We start from the raw sequence: 14,055 nt of genomic DNA, 5'->3' as shown, positions 1-14,055 counted from the left end.
TTCTTTTTTCTGTTTTTATTTTTGAGACAGAGTCTTGCTCTGTTGCCCAGGCTGGAGTGCAGTGGCGTCATCTGGGCTCACTGCAACCTCTCCCTCTTGGGTTCAAGAAATTATCCTGCCTCAGCCTTCCTAGCAGTTGGGATTACAGGTACCTGTCACCACATCTGACTTATTTTTGTATTTTTAGTGGAGACGAGGTTTACCATGTTGCTCAGGCTGGTCTTGAACTCCTGACCTCAAGTGATCCACCCGCCTCAGCCTTCATGCTGGGTTTTTGTTGTTGTTTTTTTTTTGTTTTTTTAAAAAAAACTTCGAAGGCTTGTCTTTTAATGCAGGGTGCTTGGTTTCCATGTTGTCAAGCAGTTTTGAAGGTTTCATGGCTTCGTTGGGTAGCCAGTCACCACATATTATATGAAGTGGGCTCAGAGAATGTGAATCAACTGTTGCAGTGAGCTTGTAATTTAAGTAAGACTCTCAGTATTTTCTTTTAAATGCAGCGTTCTTTCTGTTGGCAGTCTTCAAGTCTTCCACTGTCACTTTGCTGGGTCTTTCCCCCTTTTCAAAGAAGCTCTCCAGTGACGTTTGTTTTTTACTCATTTTGGCTAGAGTAAGCTTGTGGGTTTACCAAAACTGTTTCTGAGACAAGTACGCAGTGCAGGAAAGAGGGCAGACTGAAGGAGTAAATAAAATAATTGAAAGGACACACATGGACTAAAATAAGTGTCAGAGTCAGACTTAAAGCCTGCCACCAGATGCAGCTTGTCACTTGCCACTCACTTATAGGGTTTTGGTTTGAGTCTGCATGCGATTGATTTATTACGGTCTCTGTGCAGTCAAATCTCTCTGCCAATGTTAATCTGTATTTGTAGCCAGTCCCCAGCACCAGCATCTCTGCCTCAGCTCCGCTTCAGATCATCAGGCATAGATTATCATAAGGAGTGCGCAACCTACATCCCTCACATGTGCAGTTCACAACAGGGTTAATGCTCCTATGAGTACTTTTTTTTGTGGGGCGATGGAGTCTCACTCTGTTGCCCAGGCTGGAATGCAGTGGCATGGTCTCAGGCCACTCTGCCTCTTGGGTTCAAGCGATTCTCCCATCTTAGCCTCCCAAGTAGCTGTGACTACAGGTGTGTGCCATTATGACTGGCTAATTTTTAGTAGAGACAGGGTTTCACCATGTTGGCCAGGCGGGTCTCGAACTCCTGATCTCAGGTGATTTGTGCCTCTTGGTCTTCCAAAGTGTTGGGATTATAGACGTGAGCCACTGTGCCCAGCCTCCTGTGAGTATTTAATACCATCGCTGATCTGAGAGGAGGTGGAGCTCTAGTGGTAATACACACAGCAGGAGGCCACTCATCTTCTGATAACAATGAATAATTGTAGCTTGGCAATATAGAGTGACAATACAATATTTAAAAATAAAATAGCCAAATGCAACATAAACCCTTGGCTATTTCTGGAAGTTTTATGAGTTATTATTTGTTTTTAAAAATCAAGGACACAAAGTCAACATAAAGCACAGAAAATTAGTTGGGTGAAATTAGAATCTGTTAGCTGAGCACAAGAAGTAGACAGTAATCTTTGCTACCTCTTGTGGAGATAAAATAGAGTGATTCACTCTATTATTTCATAGCTGATGGTACAATGATGATCTGGAGAACTAGTAAGATTATTTTTGATGTACTAGGTTTTAGAAAACAGTAATCTGTGCATTTTTGTGAGATTTTCATGAGGAAATGGGTTTAATGTGATTTTCATTATAAAATGGTTAAGATATAGATTTCCACAGACATTGACTGCACTGATACCCAGCCCTCCATAATGTAGATGATGAACTTAGCTTTCAAAAACAGGTTTTTGTGATGAAAATAATGCATTCCTTCGTTTGACAAAAAAGAAACAAGCAAATCAACTTATTGAGGCCCCCACTTAGCGCGATTAGGTCCTTGGGATACAGTAATGCACTGGTCAGAAAGATCTCTGCTCTAAGTTTTCTTGTATTACATTGGGGAAAGGAAACTGATAATAAGAAACCAAATAAACAAGATACAATTTTAGATGATAAGTTTATATGATAGTGAGTAATAACTTGTTTGCATAAAAAAATTCTACCATCTAAAATATTACTACAAATACTTTAGTGTTTTTCATTCTAATATATATATGAAAGCATAATAAATAAATGAGATACTATTATATAGTTTTGTAACCTACTTTTAATTAACAATATACAATATTGTAAGCAGTTTTTCATGGTATTATACGTTTTTCCACAAAACTGTTTATTTGGCTACCTGAAACATACTACTTTGAATGAATATAACAATTTATTCACATTAATCACCTAGCTTATCCCTCATTTTTCCTCCTTACAATCAAGGATATAACGAACACCCAGGCTGATAAATCTTTGTGTGCATCTATAATCGTGTCTTTAGAATAAATTTCTTGCATCAAAACTGTTGGTTCAAATGGTACTCAAATTTCAAAAATTGGGCCAGTCGTGGTGACACATACCTGTAATCCCAGCACTTTGGCATGCTAAGACTGGGAGATCATGTGAGCCCAGGAGTTCGAGACCAACCTGGGCAATATGGTGAAATCTGTCTCTACAAAAAATAGAAAAGATTAGCCACATGTGGTGGCATGTGCCTATAGTCCCAGCAAACCTGGGAGGCTGAGGTAGGAGGACCGCCTGAACCTGGGAGGTTGAGGTTGCAGTGAACCATGATCGTGCCATTGCACTCCAGCTTGGGTGACAGAGTGAGACCCTGTCTCAAAAAAACAAAAATAAAAAATTCAAAATGTGATGTACCTTTTTAAACAGCCTTCCCAAAATGCTGTATAATTTAGCCTCCCTCTGACTGTTGATGAGGTCTCTGGTTCACCGCATACTTAACAGCACTGAATAATATCTTTTCCCCCCCTCCAACTTTATGGGAGGAAAAAAACTCATTTTCATTTTGACAGCTATTATTTTTCTCTTTTTTAAAGATACAATTCACATATCATGAAATTCACCATTTTAAAGTGTACAATTCAATGGTTTTCACTATATTCACAAAGTTGTGTAAGAACCATCACCACTATCTAATTCCAGAACTCTTTTCTAGCTCCGAAAGGAAATCTCATACTCATTAGCAGTAACTCCCGATTTCCCTCTCCTTCAACCCTGGCAGCCACTAAGCTGCTCTCTGTTTCTATGGATTTGCCTATCCTAGGGATCTCATATAAATGGAATCATACGACACGTGGCCTTCTCTGCCTGGCTTCTTCCACTAAGCATAATGTTTTCAAGCTTCATCCACGTTGTAGCATATATCAGTAATTCATTTCTTTTTATTGCCAAATAACATTTCATTTTATGGATCTTCCACATTTGATTTACCCGTTCATCAATTGATGGACATTTGGCTTGTTTCCACTTTTTGGTTATTACGAATAAAGCTGCTATGAACATTTATGTACATGTTTTCATGTGAAAACATTTTTTTTTTTTTTTAAACGGAGTTTCGCTCTTGTTACCCAGGCTGGAGTGCAATGGCGCGATCTCGGCTGACCGCAACCTCCGCCTCCTGGGTTCAGACAATTCTCCTGCCTCAGCCTCCTGAGTAGCTGGGATTACAGGCACACGCCACCATGCCCAGCTAATTTTTTGTATTTTTAGTAGAGACGGGGTTTCACTATGTTGACCAGGATGGTCTCGATTTCTTGACCTCGTGATCCACCCACCTCGGCCTCCCAAAGTGCTGGGATTACAGGCGTGAGCCACAGCGCCCGGCCCGTGAAAACATGTTTTAATGTGACTGCATGTTTCCAGTTTTCTTGGCTACATACCTAGGAGTGGAATTGCTGCCTTGTCTGGTGACTTTAATTTTGGAGTAACTGTCAGACTGTTTTTTATGTTGACTACACCATTTTACCTTCCCACCAGCTATGTCTGAGGGTTCCATGTTTACCACATCTTCAACACTTGTTTTTTGTTGTTGTTATTTCTTAATTACAGCTAGCCTAGTGGGTGTAAAGTGGTATCTCATTGTTGCTTTGATTTGTATTTTTGTATTTCTCTCTATCCTTTTTTTTTTTGGAGATATGTGTGCCTTTATTAGCTGAGCTACTACTTGAGGGGGATGAAGCGGGAGGAGTGGGTGGCCCCGATGGCCGGGCCGGCAGTGCTTCACGGGCGTGTAGGTGATGGAGAACTCGCCCAGGTAGTGGCCGGTAATCTGTGTCTTGATCTCCATCTACTTGGAGGTCTTGCAGTTCTAGGCGCCCACCATGATGCCCACCATCTCGGGCAGGATAATCATGTCTGCAGGTGCGTCATTACTTCCGGCTTCTTCATGGGGGTGGTGGGCGGGGGGGCTTCGTGGCCTTGCGCAGGCGCTTCAGCAGCGAGTGCTGCTTCGGCCACAGGCCCGGGGTCTGCTGCCGCCCCTGGCGTTCACTGTACAGCTGCATCAGCTGCTTCGTAGGACATTGTCCAGCAGCTGGTCCAGGTCCACACTGCGGTAGGTGAACTTGCAGAAGGTCCGCTGCTTCTTCTGCTCTACCTCTGCCATCTTGCCGGATCCTCAGAAAAGCTGATTTGTATTTCTCCAATGACTAAGGATGTTGAGCCCCTTGTCATGTACTTGTTGGCTATTTGCATATTTTCTTTGGCGAAGTATCCGTTCAAATCTTTCTCCCATTTGAAAATTAGATTATTTGTTTGAATTGTAGAGAATGTAAATTATTTTGCTACTTGTAGCTGCTCCCCAAGCTTCTGGATACCGTTGTTAAAAAATATCATGACTTAGATTTTATCCCCGTGCTCTGGGAATCCTCAGGTTTCTGTGACACAGAGTTGAAGCCAGAGTTCAATCATTCTAGGGAATACTCGGCACCACTGTAGCACCTAGAGAGATCATCTGGAGGGAGTGATTTTTGTCTCAACAGATGGATTTTCAGTGAAGATGAAACTAATCCATTTTGGAGAGAGATGTTAGAGAACTGATGGGGTTCAGGACATGCTACCCCAAAATAATGGTACCTTGGCACTTGAGAAAACAGCAGAAGCAAGAGGGTTACTTTCACTTTCCCCAGATCTTCTCTTCTGAGGCAGGCTCATGAGACTTTCATTCCAGAAGTGCCTTCCCTATACCTGGAGAAAAGGGGTATCCTTATCTCTGAAGACACAGGTACAGGGAGAAGAATCTGAACAAATAGGCCTTTCCAAGTAAGTCTCCCCAGTTTATTACCATTAGATCATAGACATTTGTCCAATCATACTTCTCTATGACTTCCACTTCTTTATCAATCCTAGCCTTAAAAATACACGAGTTTCTCTATTAACTTTGGGTCTTCATTTCTGAAGGCTCCTGTTTTGTGTAAAAGTTATATAAACAAATTAGTATGTTTTTCTCTTGTTAATGTGTCTGTTGTTACAGGGGCTTCAGCCATAAACCTAGTAATGAATGAGGAAAAAATTTTTTTCCTTCTCTATAGAACATACACTAGCTGCAAGAAGAAAGAAGAGTATGCCTGGTTTTAAAGCTTCAGAGAATTTACTCACACTCCTATATTTAGCATTCTAGAAATGAAGCTGGAGTTAAAGCCCTCTTGGAGATTTGAGAAAAATGCACTTATGCATGACCTTTTGAAACCTAATGTTTCTACAAGGAGGCACTTGCCACTCCTTCTAGAAGCTTCCCTAAATCTCCTGCCTCACCAGCTGAGTTACCCCATGTCTGAAATGTCACAGCACATAGCGTTACTATTCTATGGTCTAGTTACTTTCTACTGGTATTTGTGTTACTCATGCTACCCATCTTACCTCCCTCACTGTGTGAGACGCAGTAATTTTCAGTAGGATACAGCAGGTGCTACAGATGATTAGCAACTTTGCTAATCATCTGTAGCACCTGCTGTATCCTACTAAAAATTACCAAAATGCAATTAACTTCAATTTTACATTTGGGATTTACAGAAATTAACTCTGTCTCCAAGAAATGTGTTAACCCTTTAGCAAGGGCAAATGCCAGCTCCGAGTTAAGACATTAATGCGCTTCTATCGCGATAAGGATTTGAGCCTCATCCTCATCTTTCTGTGTTGTCTAATTCAAGTTAGGTCAGTAAAGAAAACCTTTTCCTCTTAGCAACCCAATCTGCTTCCCTTCTCTGGCCTCTTTCTTTCCTTTTGTTAGTAGACGACTTTAGCCTCTGTCCTTTATTTTTAAACAGTTCATGCCCCACATGTACCCCTTGTCTTTTGGTGATTTAGAGATTTTCAAAGCCTGTTCTGACACAGAATCTTCCCTGGTTTCCGACTTCTCTACTTTGGGGTGGAAACGGCTTCCCCGTTTTGAAACGATAGCTAGGGAAAAAATGGGGGAGAAAGTTGCATTTAAACTTTTAAAAGTTGAGTCACGGCTGGTTGCGCAGCAAAAGCCCCGCAATGTAGAGAAAGCCTAAACGTAGTTTGGGTGGTGCGGGGTTGGGCGGGGGTGACTTCTGGGGGACAAGGGACCGTGGAGCCCCGGGACTGCTGGGGTCCTGCCGCGGCCTCCGGCGCGCCCCCCGCCCCTCCCCCACCCGGCTCTCCCCGGGACAGATGTCGCGCTTGCGTGTTGTGGCCGAAGGGCCGGACTCAAGAGGCCGGCCCCAGAAAACCCCAAGCGAGTAGGGGGGCGGCGCGCAGGAGGGAGGAGAGCCGGGGGCGCGGGTGGCTGGTGGGTGTCGGGGGTGGAGATGTAGAAGATGTGACGCCTCAGCCCGGCGGGTGCCAGATCAGCGGACGCGGTGCCCGCGTTTGCAACGGGATCCCAGGTGCTGCAGTTTGCTAGGCGGCTCTCCCCAGGCGCCGGCCGCGGAGACACCCTTCCCTGAACCCCAGCTTTCGGGCCGCCGGCTCGCCGCGCACCAGGGGCCGGCGGACAGAAGATTGGCCAAGCGGCGCGAGGCTGGGGGCCCGCGGGCGCGGGCGCGGCCGCGCACTGCCGGGCGGGAGGCTGGGGGGCCGGGGCCGGGGCCGTGCCCTGGAGCGGGTCGGAGGCCGGGGCCGGGGCCGGGGGGCGGCGGCTCCCCGCTCGGCTCCAGCGGCTCGGGGTCCCCGGCAGGGTCCCGGAGGGACCATGGCAGCCGGGAGCATCACCACGCTGCCCGCCCTGCCCGAGGACGGCGGCAGCGGCGCCTTCCCGCCCGGCCACTTCAAAGACCCCAAGCGGCTGTACTGCAAAAACGGGGGCTTCTTCCTGCGAATCCACCCCGACGGCCGAGTGGACGGGGTCCGGGAGAAGAGCGACCCTCACAGTGAGTGCCGGCCCGTTCTCCCCGCCCCATTTCCATTTCCCGGGTCCTCGCCCGCTGTCTCCCCTCCAGCCTGCGCGCTCCTCCCGGATCTTCACTGCGACCCTAGCGGTCCGTGTGGTTTCTGGCCGCGCGGCCCTCGGAGGTTTCGGGTTCACCACTCGCCCCCTCCTTCCCGAGCTGCGGCGTAGGCCCGGCCGTCCCCCGGGCGTCCCCAGGGCTTTGGGGTGTTCCAGTTTGCCCTGTAAACCAGTCTCCCCGGCCCGGAGCCGCGGCGCGCCGGGCCCTCGCGGACGGGCTCCCTTCCCGCAGACAACCTGTCGCGTCGGGGATGCCCGCGGCCCCGCCGTGCAGCTCTGGCCGCTTGTGTGTCTGCTGCGGGGGGACAGAGTGTATTTCCCTCAAAGACAGGATGGACCGCAGCAGAACAAAACGGTCTTTACTGGAAAAACACTTTTCCAGAATCCTGCCCTTAAATTCCGACTCGGGAAGAACCGGGGCATGTGGCACACCCCTCTCACCCACTCAGTTTTATATTTTTCCGAATTGACGAAAGCTGAAAGAGCAAAAACAAAACCCAACCAACCAAACAGCAAGAGATCCAGATGTTGTTAATAACTTGCGACAGATTTGTTTCAGTAGTGAAAAGAAGTGCAAACACTTTAATCTTCCACCTGCAGTGACTAGCTTTGAGACCTTGGGCCAACGCGTTAACCCCAGAGCCGGTTTCCTCATCCCTAACGTGGGGCTAATACCTACCTTGCAGCAGGTTTGAGGATGAAATGAGAATTGCAGTTTTGCTTTCTCTGAGAAACAGTATTTATGATTCTAGAAAGAACACTGGCCTAAATCAGGGGTTCCTGGACTTTAGGGGACTCCCTAAGTCTGGAGTAGGGGCTGAAGATTTGCATTTCTAACATGTTCCCCGGGGATGTTGAGAGCCACTGATCTAAAGGAAAGAAGAAAGGGGCGTAAGATGAGCCAATTTATAACACTGATGGAATTTGAAGTGAGAGAAAGAGGACTAGAATATATTTTAACTTGTCCCCTTCTGTAAGTGTAGGTAAAGATATGTTTTAAAAGCTGTGTGTTCTGGCGTTCCTTCCTTTATGGGTTCCAGGTGGAGAATCTGATTGTCTCTCTGCCTGAGAAAAGACCCACAGGGGTCCGAGCGCCACTCCCCTGTAGTTCTGCCTTTGTCTTGGGATGCTAACGGGATGTCAAGAGCCGGGAGGAGGGAAGAGGAGAAAATTTACAACCAAACGTGAATTGGCAGAAGAAATACAGTTTTATATGAGCTGTGTCTTTATTGCTTCCAAAATAGCAACCAGCAAGAAAGGCGAGTCTAATTTTTTTTCAGGCCTGCCATAATTTAAAAATTAAATCACTTTATCCCGTAAAAGATGCTTGCAACCTATTACATGGGTTTGTACTATTTCTCTATTCTGGTAACTTGAGTATCTGTTTCACAAAATTATCTTTGTGATTGAAATTTGTTCTGTAGCTGTCTGCTAGGCCATTTCAGCTGAGGAGGGCAAAGTGCTCTGTGTCCCCATTAGTTTTGTTATTTTCTAGTATCACAAACTATTAACTAAAAAGCATGTATTATGACCAGAGGACAGAGGAATTCTCTAGATTAAGTAATATTTGGGGCTTCCCCTAATACTCTTGTTTTCAAACTCTGTTAGTTGCTGAATCCTTTTTTTCTTGAAGATTTTGATACCGATTCTTCTTAGAATAAGACTATATAGAGGCTAGCCAATGGACATAATTTTGAATTACATACCACATTACTACCCTTTTAAGAGCAGCCGTTAAGTTTTTCTTCCTAATTGTGAGCTGGGTTTTCATTTGTGTAATCTTACTTTAACTCTGTGGTTCTCAAGTGATTTTGCCTCCCAGGGGACATTTGACAGTGCCTGGAGACAGTTTTGATTACCCTAACCTGGAAGGGTGCTACTGGCATCTAGCAGGTAGAGACCAGGGATTTTGCTAAACTCCTACAATGCACAGGATAATATCCCCAACAAAACAATTTTTGACCCCAAATGTTATTAGTGCTGACGTTGAGAACTCTGCCAACTTTATAACTAGCTAAGGACAAGATGTTAAAAGGGAAAAGTAGAATAACCCATCCAGACTTGTAGAGACTACCAATTAAAAAAAAATACCTTTTTATTTCTGTAGGGTTTTGGGGAACAGGTGGTAATTGGTTACATGAGTAAGTTCTTTAGTGGTGATTGTGAGATTTTGGTGCAGCAGTCACCTGAGCAGTATACAATGAACCCAGTTTGTAGTCTTATCCCTCCCCAACTTCCCACCCTTTCTTCCCAAGTCCCCAAAGAGACTACTCTTTTTTTTAAAAAAAAAAAAAAAAAAAAGAAAGGATACCTGTACCAGACAATAGACTGACAAGAATACAAAACTAAAAATGACAAATTTCATCCATTTCTACATAGCCCAACATAAATTGAAGCACAGGTATATTACTTTCTCACATGTTGAATGTATACTGATAGTTGACCAAACCAGGAGGAGACACCCCAAAACAAAACAAACCGACCAGCAAACATGGAGAAAAGTTAGTAGTAGCCACCGTTTCCCACTACATTATGGCTCAGATTTCTAGACCTGTTTGAAAAGTTGAAGGAATCTGTGGTCTCATTCCTCAAACTGTTTTGTCCCATTGACCTGAAAATCTGTCATTGGAAATTTTTTTGGCATAACACTTTCTGCCCATGTTTTCTAAACTGCGGGTAACTTTTGAAAGGCCAAGTTCAGCCATTATCAGATTTTAACATTTAGTATGCATTCAATTGTGAGTGCAATTTCTTCCTCAAAAGCTGACCAGAAAGACTGGAGTTTGGGGAGGGATGCTTTGAAGACTGTGATATAAGTGATGAGGCCCTGGAGAGGTGCAGGGGAAGAGGAGGCAAGGTGGGGAGCTGTGAGGTAGGAAAGAGGAAAACTTTCTAAACGGAGAGGTAGGAGAAGATGACAGAACACAAATGCTTCCAATTTTTCAGTGTTGCTGAAGGTCAGCTGTGCTTTCCCCGGGCATTCTGAATTTTTACTCAGAAGGGCCCATTTTTTGGCATTTTTCTCGTCCTGGAATAATCTTCATTTGACGTGAGAGTCTTGATAAAAACAAGATGTTAAAAGTGATTATAGAGTTTCTCCTTCTCCAGCATGTGCGCTGTATTCCCGCCTTCCTTTTGGCATCTTTAACTTTTGGCAGGCCTCTTTCCATGCGGTGGGAATGGATGACATTAAGTATATACTCTAAAGTAGCAAGCCATGTAAAAACATTGAGAAGAGAGAACACTTTATCCCAAGCAGCACGTACAACATGTGGTATAGAGAGTGAAATGTATGCTGCTTATGTACACTTAGTGTTCAATTTATTCCAGGTGCTCTTAGGGAAAAAAAACGTAGTTAGAAGTGCTAGATCTACCCTTGGGCTTCTCCCAGGAGGTGACTGCCTGTCTGCCACACTTCTTTGCTTCCAGACTTCAGAGGACACTGAGACTTGGAAAGGCAGAGGGACCTGCCACTCCAGTGTGGAGCCGGGGTGGCTCATGGGTGTGCCTGACCCCTGGGCTCTTTGCTATTGCGTGTGTTCCATGCAAGCCCAAGCATAAAAACATGGACTCATGAAATTCAAAGGGAGGCTTCAGACCTTCTGGTTCACCCATCTCTTTTTATAGAAGAGGACACTGAAGCTCAGAAAAGTAATTAATTACCCAAGTTCACCTGTCGATTTCCTCTTTTGTTATCCTGAACGAGCTTCTTACCACCTGGCCTTCTCTTCCTGCCATCCCTCAGCCTCAGTGCGGTCTTCCATTCCACCGTAGAGCGTGTCCTGCTGGACCCCACTTTGGTTAGGCTTCCTCCATTTCAGGGTAGTGAGATAGAAGCCCCTTTGGGGAGTTTTTACTAGTTTACGGGTGCCTCAGGTTGATTTCCTGGGGTATTGGATAAAGCCAACTTTCCATCTCTTCACTGCTGCCTTTGGGGTAAATGGAACATTGATTTAATAATATATGTACTAGATTCTCTCCCACCACCTCTCTTTGGTAGTATCTGGCAAGTGGATACCATGAATTTTACTTAATGAACATGATACTTACTCTAATAAATATTGCGTGCTGTAAACAAACGAAGTCAGAAGCTAATAGTTCATTTAATTCTGGAAATCATGTAATCAGTACAGCAATGAAAGGACAATTCATGAGTCATAGATATTACCCCAGCTTAGGAGCCTTTTAAGATGAGTTTGATGCCAAGTGACTTCAGCCTAGAAAAGGCAATATCCCCTCATGACATGCCCTGAGGGCTTTCATTTGTTTATAAAATGACCATTATGTAATTAGACTTTGACAATGGTGTAACAATTGGGTTCTAAGTATTCTCATTTTGATTTATGATGCCATTTTATGTGGAAGGCCATGATTTCAAAGTTCAATTAGAAAATAAAATGTTACAGATGTAATGAACAAAACAAGAATCGTTATTTAAATATTGTAAGCATAAAACTAAGTTTCTTCATGTACACACTGATTCTGAGAACTCATCAGTGATGTCGAAAAAAACAATTTAAGGTCTCACGTTATTGGAACTACTATTTTAAAACCATGAGATGTGTGTATAAGATGGTAATTACACATGTGCTGGGGTCTTTCTTGTTTTTCCAATTCTAGTGTTTGTTGATATTCCAAATACCCTGCTTGGGCCCCTTTGTCCTGTAGTACACATCTGTAAGAAAGCTGGCATGGGGTAAAAGTCTATTACCATGAAATGGAGCAAGGCAAATTTGCATCTTTGGGGCACAAATCTTTTTTTTTTTTTTTTTGAGAGAGAGTCTCACTCTGTCACCCAGACTGGAGTGCAAGTGGCACAATCTTGCCTCACTACAACCTCTGCTTCCTGGGTTCAAGCAATTCTTTTGCTTCAGCTGGGATTACAGGCATCCGCCACCGTACCCAGCTAATTTTTGTATTTTTAGTAGAGATGGGGTTTCACCATGATTGCCAGGCTGGTCTAGAACTCCTGACCTCAGGTGATTCACCCTCCTCGGCCTCCCAAAGTGTTGGAATTACAGGCATGAGCCACCCAGCCCAGCCTGGGGCACAAATCTTAACCTCATCAGGATATTCTGTCCAAACAAATGTGTTTGTTCGGTTTTATTTTTGAGCTTGTCATTTTCTGTGCTCTGAAATTAGGATCTGGTCTAGTACTTAATTTGTGTATTGTCAGTGCTCAATAAATAGTTAATGCTTGATTGTTTGCAAAATAATTTGGAATCATGATTATCAATGTAGAGTTTTAGCTAGATCATTAGAAAATCACACTGTGATTTCAAGTGTTTCCTTTTTGTATCCACTGTTCTGTCAGCTCTTGCTTTCTCTTTTCTCCCTTTAATAATGACAGCCAAGGAGGCCTTCTAGGCTAGGTTATGTATAGCCACAGGAATTTAGGAGAGGATGAAAAGAAAAGTGGTAACTTCCAGAGGAGCTCACCCTTTGAGCCACAGACTGTGGTTCTTAGAAGCCAGACCAGTCTCATTCTGAACCCCTTCAGAATATTTTCAGTTTGAAGAAATTGGAAGGGCCTAGAGGCAACAGACCGCCAGTATTCAGTGTTTACGTCTCATCCCAGCTGTCTTATGTCACTCTTCCTGCACAAGGTGACTTTTGACTTGACCCATGTATCCTTGATACTTATTCATTTACAGAAATCTCTAATGAATGGATGTGTGTGTGTATTTGTGTTTCATTGACTTCCACAAATTAACTTAACCTCTACGATAAATTATCCAATAGAATTAAATGAAAGTTCACACATTTTCAAGGTATTTTGGAGATTTAAAAATTGAAGAGAAGCTATGTGAATATGAAGTGTATGTTCCAGATATAATTGAACAATTGAAAGGAATGATCCTGGTTTAATTTATAATTAAGCTATACATTAATGTATAATGAAAACTTGTAATTAAACAATAACTCAGCCAAGAAAAAATTGTTTTTTTAAATGAAATTTGTATACAATAGTAATGATCTGGCCGCATTCTGTGAACAGATTATTTTCTTCACAATTTAGGCACTTTGAGAAGATGCTGGCACCTTACAGTAGGAACCATGACTTCTTTATATAAATAAACATCATGAAAAGCTCAGTACCTTTTACTCAGAGAGTGCTCACTAAATGTCAGCTGATGAGGAAAACATTCTCTGTGTCGTTGTGAAATAACTACTATTTATGCAGTGCAAAGATTATAACTACTCTTTATACAGCCATGTGTTATATAAAGCTTGGTCAAAGTTTATAGTTCTCTTGGTGTCATGACATGTATGTTTAGATACTTGGTCAATCTTTAAATGATGATAATTATATATAGCAAAGTTATGTTTGGGAAACATTTGGGAATCTTGGAGACTGGCTGTTAGTTTTTCTTATAATAATCTAGAGAAAGATGAATCATTTTTTGGGAAAAAATGTTTAGAACTTTTATTGGGAATTCTGATTTCTTTAAAAGCATTTAAGATTTTTATCATGTTCTATTGTAGGAAAATCCCGGTTCTTGTCACACGCCCAGGAAAGATAAGGCTCTCAGATACTTTGGAGGGCGAGGGGTTATGGAATTTATTGGGCAGAAAGTAAAAGGAAAAACAACACGGCAAAGCAAGTGGGGGTTCATGTTAACAGGCCCCCATCTCACAGATTGATTCCCAGGTTACCACCCCGAACAGGAGAGGCCAGTCTACC

At 43.5% G+C, this 14,055-nt stretch overlaps 1 protein-coding gene and 1 pseudogene across 1 annotated transcript in view; one reads left to right on the top strand and one right to left on the bottom strand.

Annotated features, from left to right (window-relative positions):
• Nucleotides 1–4,120: 4,120 nt before the first annotated feature.
• LOC135277750 (small ribosomal subunit protein uS19-like) lies at nt 4,121–4,565 on the bottom strand (annotated as a pseudogene).
• Nucleotides 4,566–7,115: 2,550 nt separating this feature from the next.
• Nucleotides 7,116–14,055, top strand: part of FGF2 (fibroblast growth factor 2) — a 70,247-nt gene continuing 63,307 nt past the window's right edge. Inside the window, exon 1 of the mRNA XM_012473014.3 lies at nt 7,116–7,293. Within this exon, the coding sequence (XP_012328437.3) occupies nt 7,116–7,293 (178 nt within the window). The remainder of the gene's footprint in view (nt 7,294–14,055) is intronic.

The sequence above is a fragment of the Aotus nancymaae genome, unplaced genomic scaffold, assembly GCF_030222135.1.
Source record: "Aotus nancymaae isolate 86718 unplaced genomic scaffold, 86718_ANA_hifiasm-v0.15.2.pri h1tg000033l, whole genome shotgun sequence".
Classification (NCBI taxonomy): domain Eukaryota; kingdom Metazoa; phylum Chordata; class Mammalia; order Primates; family Aotidae; genus Aotus; species Aotus nancymaae.
Note: the sequence above shows the minus strand (reverse complement) of the source record. Positions and strands in the feature narration are given on the sequence as shown.